This window comes from Mercenaria mercenaria, chromosome 4, assembly GCF_021730395.1.
Source record: "Mercenaria mercenaria strain notata chromosome 4, MADL_Memer_1, whole genome shotgun sequence".
Lineage (NCBI taxonomy): Eukaryota > Metazoa > Mollusca > Bivalvia > Venerida > Veneridae > Mercenaria > Mercenaria mercenaria.
The window spans coordinates 54,974,587-54,984,298 of NC_069364.1; the positions used below are offsets into that span (position 1 = coordinate 54,974,587).

The following is a 9,712-nucleotide window of genomic DNA, read 5'->3' on the forward strand; positions in this document are numbered from 1 at the left end:
CTGGTTGTTTTGGAAGGTACATTAGGCTAGCTTATCACCAAGGTCTGTATATCTTCCACATGCCTAGATTTAAGACTACAGGAACATACATGTTAGGTACACTCAGCTGTACCTTGACAAAGACCACATTTTAATGATTCATCAACATTGGGAATGATACTACCAAGAATCTTTATATGGGCACAGCAAATAGGTCCTGTAAATTATTATTGAGTATGCCGGGTGGTCGTAGTATTTTAATTGTCCACCAAATCATGCATGAAAGATTAAAGTTTAAAATTGTTGGAAAACCGAAAACTCATAGTTTGAAATTTAATTACAAAATCAGTTAAATTCAATATTTATTTCAGCAAATTGCCAACAGCAATTCTTTACTCTAAAAGTTCAATCCCAGCCGGCACACATCATTTCAACATAATTATGATATATGTATTTATTTTCGTTCGTATAAGATTCTGTCAGTACAGAACGGGTTTCTCGTGTTCTATTTTAAGTAACGTAGTTAATATAGCATAACGGTTCTTTGTGGTCATTCGAGGTTTTGACGGACTACGTACAAGATATATATCAACCCACCCACGCACCCTTTGTGCTTTTCCATATCAGTTGTGTACATATTTTAACTGTACTTTTTCTTTTGCAGACTGGCGATTTTTTGTTACCTGTTTCATGTTTTAAAAAAGAGAGAAAAAAGTGTGCTTTGCGCAGGAATTTCACAATGTTTGTTAAACATAGAACATAGACTGGAGAGTGTGAGGTAGTTCCGGACAGTTCAATTAACTGGAATATCATTAATTCCAATTATGTTTTTCCAGTGTATAATGTTAGTGACTGTGAATGTCCCAAGTTAATAAGGGGATATACCTTTTTTGTGGAACTATCTTGTGTGATAGAGTCTTACTGAAATGATGTATTATGAAATGTTTATGAAATACAGAGTAGTCGGTCATACCACTCCTATATTGTGTTCAGTAGTTTTTCTAGTAGAATCTGGTAGTAAAGATATTAAATAATTTATGTTTGGCTGAACGCAGTGAAAGAAAACATAAATATATATGGTTGTATTTAGGTTATAACATAAAACAACATTGATCCAACGGTGATTCAACGTTGGGCAGTCTATGATGAGATTTTGTGGAAATCAAGACGTTGTTTCAAAATCGAAAATCTTTGATATCTGAGACCAATGAAATACAAACTATGGTCTGGCTGACTTCGTTTTAGTTTGAAATAAACAAGAGCTGTCTGTAAGACAGCTGATGCTCAACTATTCGAATTATTGTCCCAGTAGGAAAATATTACCCTTAATGTTAAAATACCTATTGAGTTTCAATCAAGTATCTGCATTAGTTTTTGAGAAAGTAACTTGCATGCAAAACTTTAACCAGATGTTTCAAGTTCAAAAGGGGACGTAATTTAACCAAAATGAGTTATCAGAGTTATGGAACTTGGTGCAATCAACTAGTTTTATAACCCTGAAGGCACATGCGAAGTTTCAATTTAATATCTGCATTTGTTCAGCAGATAGTAACCTGCATGTAAAACTTTAACCAGAATTTTCTAAGTCCAAATGGGGGCATAATTTGCCCAAATTACATGTGAGAGTTATGGAACTTGACCCAGTGAAGTTGGTAATTGATCTAGAAAAATAAAAAATAAGTTTAAAATCTATATGCCTTTAAGTAATAGCTGTATGTACTTGCATGCAAATTTAAACTTTAACCAGGATTTTCTAAGTCTAAAAGGGGGCATAATTTGGCCAAAATGCAGGTCAGAGTTATAATGTGACTTGACGCTTTCAACTACAGTCGAGACTGTCTTAATGACCCCCTGAATTTAGCGGCTCCCTGTCATATGCGACCCTATTTTATGCTCCAGACGCAATTTACTATTAAAAGAGTCTGAATTAAGCAACCCCCTGCCTTACGCGACAAGTGACTGTGAAATCAGGCTCCAGAATCGATATTTAGACCGTTTTCAGCGAGTTTGAGATGCTCCCTTGCAAGATTTTACACGATAGAGTTACCGTTCTTTATCTCGCGTGAAGTTGTTTAAGACAAGAACTTATTTGTTTACAAAAAATGGCTGATGAAAAACATAATAAAAAAACTGTTTTGACATTAGAACAGCGTGTTAAGGCACTTGAATTGCTCGATTAGGGAAAACCAGCGTATAAAGTCGCTGAAGAATTCGGAGTTGGTGCATAAATTAACTTTATTCCTGGTGAAACAAAAATATGGCGGTATTTAACAGGAAACAACGAAGTAAACACAGATTAAAGATGCAGTCAATAATCGAATAAATGTCAATGAACAATTAGTACACAAAAATATAAATATCATAAACCTCAGTGTGTAAATAGTTCAAATGGAACATTTATATTTTACTGCTCCCCTTTATTTTCTTGCCAGATCACGACCTTAAATTTGTTTTATCAACATCATACGAATGATGCAAATTATTTGAAATTTATATTTTATCAATATGCAATTAAAGAAATAGTATTTAATCATTTTCCACTCCTACCTTAAAAGAGGCCAATATATAAGTATCCGATATTCATGTATTTTAATTGGAAAAATATATGAAACCAGCGTCATCCTGTTAAGTGAGACTGTTTTAAGAGACTCCCTGTCATATGTGACCTTTTTCGCTGCTTCCCAAAGTCGGTCCCTTAAAACAGTCTTGACTGTAATTTCATAACCTTGAAGACACACATGAAGTTACAATTCAATATCTGCATTAGTTTTGGTGATAGTAACTTGCATGTAAAACTTTAACCAGGATTTTCTAAGTCCAAAAGGGGGCATAATTTGCCCAAAATACATGTCAAAGTTATGGGACTTGACCAACTGAGGTTGGTAATTGATCTAGAAAAAGAAACAAGAGTTGTCCGTAAGACAGCACACTCCACTATTTGGGGATTTAACTGTAAAATGAATATATGTCTCAATAAGAGACCTCTACTTTAAAAAGAAGTCCACCAAGGGGCAGTGTCAAGAACACAAATTAGAGTTATTGGGATTGTTACCACACATGCAGATGATGATGGTAAAGATATATTTTGAGTTTCAAGTCATTATCTTTTAATGGGCCCAGCCCCTGCACATACTTTGTTTGTATGCTGGACAATTTTTTATGTGAATTTACAGTAAGATTTAAGCAACAGTAACAAAGATATAACAGAAAAACAAAGGTTGCCAAAAAACTTTAACCTTAAAAGTAACCTAAGTATAACACCTTGGTGACCTTGACTTTGGGTATAATGGGCCCAGCCCCTGTACATACTTTGTTTGTATGCTGGACAATGTTTATGTAAAGTTACAGTAAGATATAAGCAATAGTAACAAAGATACGACAGAAAAACAAAGGTTGTCCAAAAACTTTAACCTTAAAAATAACCCAAGTATAACACCTTGGTGACCATGACCTTGGGTATAATGGGTTCAGCCCTACACATACTTTGTTTGTATACTGGACAATGTTTATGTGAAGTTACAGTAAGATATAAGTAATACAGAGCTCCAGATAAGCCGCGTATTTGCGTATTTACGCAATTAAAATTGCAGAAAACCCAATAGATTCATACAGTGTGCGTACTGAAATGCAATTAAAATTCCTAATACCCAATTCATAACAAATCGCTTGCGTATTGCATTTTTATTATTACTGAACAGGTACGAGACTTTAACGCTAGACAGCTGACTGGTTATACGTTACAGCAGAACAGGTTGCAATTCATCGGAAAAATCACAGGACCATTCAGTCGGCTGATCAGTGATATTTGGACGCTTTGTAAACAATCTTACGCCGATAAAATGTAAAAAGGGGTTGCAGGAAAACATTGTTCCAGCACATACAAACAAATTAGTGCGATATTTTGCTGTTCAACAATGACAGTTATCTATTTGTGATGATGTAGTGTCACCTGTACTGGACGACATCTTATTTTATGGGAGAACGAATATTGCGGTGAACACATGGTTGGGGATATTGTGGATGAATTGATGTCTGACTGCATTAAAGTGAAAAACAACAGTATGGAACAAAAGCATCTCAGAAAACATTAATTGACTGGAGAAAAATATCTTTGGCATGTAAAACAATTTTAAAAAGACAGTACTGTTTTAATTAATCATATTTCATTTTAATTTTAAACATTTTTGTATTAAACATTGAAGGGTCCATTAAAGTACATTTCACATAGTTAGTCAATCCTGGTTAATTATATATACCATGTATACTGTAAGCAAAAAAATACTCAGTTGTTTGTGCGAGAAAGGTGAAATACCCACTTTGTTTTAGCAAATACCCTATTTCTTCTGAAAAGGCTGGGTAATGATATTATTTTTACCCAATTCAGATTTTCAGTACCCAATTCAGACAAAAAGTGATGGGTAAATACCCAATTACACCAAAAGCTTATCTGGAGCTCTGGTAATAGTAACAAAGAAAGATATGACAGAAAAACAAAGGTTGCCTAAAATTTTAACCAAGAAAGGTCAGCCAATGCGAGTTAGAATAGTCCCCCTATTCTCCGAATAGTGGAGCTAAAAATTAGTTTCAAAACTATATGCCTTTAGGCACTAGCTGTATGTACTTGCATGCAAATTTATACTTTAACCAGGATTTTCTAAGTCTAAAAGGGGGCATAATTTGGCCAAAATGCAGGTCAGAGTTATGGTACTTGATGCTTTCAACTAATTTCATAACCTTGAAGACACTATGTGAAGTTACAATTCAATATCTGCATTAGTTTTCAGGGGTGGCAAATTCAATTGTCTGTATTGCCCAGGTTGTCCCAAAGCCTGTACGGACTAGTGAAATTTGACCAGAATTTACTATATAACTATCATACGGACAAGTAAAAAATATCAAATGACAAAAACGGACAAGCAAGTCAAAATCAGATTTCGCCGCCCCTGGTTTTGGAGATAGTAACTTGCATGTAAAACCTTAACCAGGATTTTCTAAGTCCAAAAGGAGGCATAATTTGCCCAAAATACATGTCAAAGTTATGGGACTTGACCCAGTGAGGTTGGTAATTGATCTAGAAAAAGGAAAAATAAGTTTCAAATCTATATGCCTTAAAGTAATAGCCATTACGTACTTGCATGCAAAACTTTAACCAAGGTGTGACGCCGATGCCAGGGCTAGTAGAATAGTCAAGCTAAAAACAAATCAAACGGCATCCACAAAAAACTTTAACATGTGCAAGAAATCTATATCAATATATATAATATATTTACCCAACAAAAATAAGTCATCCCGATAAGCCAAATTTATAAGAAAGGAAGAGGTCTTATGCATAATGCTGCCTGGATGAAGTTTTTGATACAGAGCATAAAAGCTCTCTATACAGGTTGAAATATGACATCTCTCCAGCTAAACATTAAATGTACGCAAAACCAAAAACTTGAAAAAGCAAGTATATGACCTTTATTATAATTTACGTCATGCTTTTGTGTTTCGGGAAACCCTTGGTCCCGTAGGAATAGCCTCACAGGCTATTCTTATGGCTCTCCCGTAAGAATAGTGAAAAACCTGAAGCTCCCTAGGAATAGTAATCTTGAATATCCACTGCCTACTTCAAACCTCAACGATTCAAGCTACAACAATGCATACAATACTCTGACTAGAGGTTAGGTCAGGTTAAAAATTGGTATATAGAATAGGTTGTGGTTTGAATTTGTCACTTGTGGTTTGAAATAAACAATACTCTGACTAGAGGTTAGGTCAGGTTAAAAATTGGTATATAGAATAGGTTGTGGTTTGAATTTGTCACTTGTGGTTTGAAATAAGGGCTATCCCTGTGTTTCAGAGTTTTACAACTGGCACACTCCACCCACTTTCTACACAGTAAACAATTATAAAGTCAACCAATTAAGCGTCACGTACGAAATAAAGAGAGCCATAAATCTTTAAAGCTTCTTTGAAGACAAGAAGTGCAACATCAAAAGACGCCCTTCTGCATGACGGAGTCCATGTATGGCCTAATTCGTAGCAAGTAAACTGTAGCAAAGTTGGTTTGCTGATCGCCACCATTTTGCTTACCAGCCGCATGCGCAGAAATTTTTTATCCAATCGGTTACTCAGTTGTCAGCCAGTGCGAATCTAATGCGGAAATGGAAACTAATGTAAACAAAAACAAACACACGTGTTCGCAGTGACCTAAATTAGACTTTGACCATCACCGTCATCACGTGAATAGTTTATCAACAGTTCACCAAGTATGCTGTTTTCTCATATTCCCAAGGGTCTAGGGGTTGTTATATTCTCAGTAAAAGATTCACCATTTCATAAACAGTATTTTGGTGTAATTTTGTAGAAAATTCACTACAGTAGTACGTCTTTTGTTATCTAGACTTGAATTATTTTATATTTTTTCATATCATTCTTTTACTGGCATGCAGACAGACATTCTGACATACATTTTAAATGTTTGCTTTTTTGTGTTATTTTTCATATGTCATCAAATGAAAATAGAAGCTATCCCCTACTGATTAAATCAGTGTGTATGTAAAAAAACGTCCGTGAATGAAAAGTATTTGATAGAAATTTAAAAAGCTGAATGTTTTTGAATAGTGAATACATTATTATTCTGATTTATAGTAAAAAAAATCTTAGGAAGTTTGTTTAGATGTGGATTTTAAACTAAGAATGGAAAAATAACCAAAGCTATCCTGTGCACCCTGAATCAGCGCATATGTAAACAATTGCATGGAGAGAAAAACACATGAATTTCTATTAAAAGCTGAATGTTTTGAAAAATATAGCTTTTTTTTGTCTGACATACAGAAAAATAACTACTAAATTTCATTTCTTTGAATTGGAATGCAGGAAAAACAAGTCAGCTATCCGCTGTGCCCTAAAGCACTGTATTCACGTGGATTTAGGTTTGACTCTCTAGCACAAATAACATTTAAATTACCATGGTGCAATAAATAGTTATATTCTGTAGTAAATGCATGAAGAAATATGACAATTAATAGCATAGGACTCTAATGAATAATTTAGGGCAATTTTGCTTACCCTACCACAAAAAAATAAGGATTTTTTTATTCAGTAAAATGTCTGTATTTTCATTAAATTGTATTGAAATCACTTGAAATTTGCAGTTTGTCAGTTTTGCCCCATACTTGTCTAGAAAATAACAAACATTTTATCATTGCAAAAAGGCAAAAAACAAAACAAAAAAAAAAACAACACGAGAATATGACAAACCCAGAGAATACAATAAACAGGATAGTGGATAAATGGTTGCAGATTCACAACCTTTTAATAACACTGGAGAACTAGGTACTGTGGCGGCTATTTCAGAACTTACTATGATGTCATTAATTAAGTCTAACTTACCACCTGGAAGAAGTGTTATTTTTCATTTACAGAAAAATAATGGCGGGAATCATTCACATTTAAGTAATTGGCTTATTTGAATTCATCTTGTAAGCCTATCATAGATGTGCAAATGAACCAGTGTGGGAAAATGGTTGTGAAATGATCTATATAATGTTACAAATGTGTTTCTTTTTCTGTCAGTATAAGTCTGGGAAGTTTGAGATAATTTGTACTTTACCTTATACGTACGTGTAGGACTTCATTATTAATTTCAGTAAGCAGCTGGATTGCAAAGAAACATTTTCGTTTTAGCTTATTATGCCGGACGCTCGATCAAGCTTGAACTCTTCACAAGACTCTATAGCTATTGCCACAGCCACGAGTATTGGACCTGGGATGAAAAAATATGTCCAGACAGATGAAACAACCCTTGTTTTCAACCTAAATCAATCCAAAACGAAAAATATGTGGTGAAATGTGTGATATTATACTATCTACACACTTGTATATATTATTTGAAAGGGGCTCATATTTCAGTTGTGTAGATGGTAACTCGCGTGACATCCCCTAATGCCACAGGAACCTCGTGCTGTTAAAGACTACTAGCGATTCGTGCATTGATTATTATATTCTAACGTAAAATGCGATAAAAATCAAATACCTTTATTGTTGCTCAACGTTTCTTATAGTATTTTTCTCGATTCAAAATAAATAATTTTACGAGAAAAAAAAACACAACATTAAGCTACAAATGACAAAATTTAACCGGAACTTTCTTGTTGTTGTGCGTCATTGAAACGTCATAACGTCACTTCAGTTTACGGACGTGGACGTTAATTACCCGTGATTTGTTTTAATGCGCTACTTTAAGAAAGAGTGCTACAAAGAAAGTATTCCGTTTTGCTTTATTTATTCTATAATTCGCAAAATATGGTACTCAAGAAAAATTACTACTGGTTGTAGATGCAAACGGAAATATTCGACATTCGGGTAACTGTTTTGTGGTATTTCGACTGAGCCCCATGACCGCCAAAACAGTGATCCTCGAACCAGATATCCTCAACGTGACAGATTATTACAGTTATTTTGACGGTTTTGATAAAAAGTAATAAATGCAATGGGCGGTGATCCATTGAGTTGAAAAGTAATAAATGCAATGGGCGGTAAAGTGAAACATTGAACAGTGTGCAACATGTACGATCGTGCTCGCATATCAGATTCCAGTATCCATATAAAGTAGTATGTACATTGAGAAAGGGTCTAATTAGTAGACATAGATGCAGTCATGTAAGTATTCACGTGTCACTGGCATGGACAGGGCCTTGAAACATGACATATGTAAATTCACGTAGTGAAACCTACAATGAAGCATACAGTACAACCAAGCAAAATAATAACGGACTCAGTTTGACTAAGTCTGTTCATGAGAGGTAATTGAATGTGCAACAGCCCTCGCGCTCCGTGACACCGGCCTAACGAAACTATGTTTTTATATGAATGATCATAGAGGATCAGAAAATGAAACAAATATAAACCTTCTATGCATGCCAGCATGAGTTCTGTATGCAGTTTTTACAAGTTCAAAATGATCATGAGCCTAGTATATAACAGATTACTTCCCTTTAAAATTATGAAACAGTGGTTTCTAACTACATTTTTAGATATATTACACACTTTTTACGGTTATATGCGATATGATCTTAACATACACTAAAATAGCAATCAGTGGTGCTCAGTTCCAATAACTAGACACAATGTAAGTTAAACTGTATGCAAACGTAAAAATGCACATTAATTAAACAGACTAAACATTGAATTATTGCCTTCCAATAAATGTATTTTTGAAGATGTAGAATTACGCAGGACGTTGTCTTATTTGTTCCATAACAACTTGTCTGGTTTCTTGGATTTGGTAGCCATGGTTTGATAGTATCTCAGTGTACTCTGAAACTGTGTCTGATGTAAAAATTTGTATAAATGTTGATTATTTTCAGGCGAGCTACCTATGAAAATACCTTGTGTCTATACTTCGCATGTTTTATGATCAAGTCAAAATTGTATTTGGCAATTCGTTCTAATAATATATCCTGTAATTCCCACATCCAAATGATACCAACACAGTGCTGGTAGAACCTAAATGTTCAAAGGAGAAGCACAATTCCCGGCATTGCAAGGCTGTTTGCTTAGTAAGTATAGAATAAAACTGTGGTTGCTCAAAACCATTTGAACCAGCATCTCATAGATACCGCACCATTGCTAGCAGTAACGGTAGACAGAAGAAAATATCGAGGAAAATATCACCCCTTTACAAAACTGTTTGAGCAATAAAAAACATAACACATACACACACAAAAGGTTATTTACTGGATTTAAC

General features: G+C 34.5%; 1 protein-coding gene across 3 annotated transcripts in view; it reads right to left on the reverse strand.

Moving 5' to 3' along the window:
- LOC123551774 (transmembrane protein 135-like) overlaps positions 1-6,066 on the reverse strand; it is a 146,677-nt gene extending 140,611 nt beyond the window's left edge. For all 3 annotated transcript variants that reach the window (XM_045340968.2, XM_045340966.2, XM_045340967.2), the window contains exon 1: positions 5,899-6,066. In XM_045340968.2, the coding sequence (XP_045196903.2) occupies positions 5,899-6,063 (165 nt within the window). In that variant the 5' untranslated portion in view covers positions 6,064-6,066. The remainder of the gene's footprint in view (positions 1-5,898) is intronic.
- Between the last annotated feature and the right edge of the window lie 3,646 nt (positions 6,067-9,712).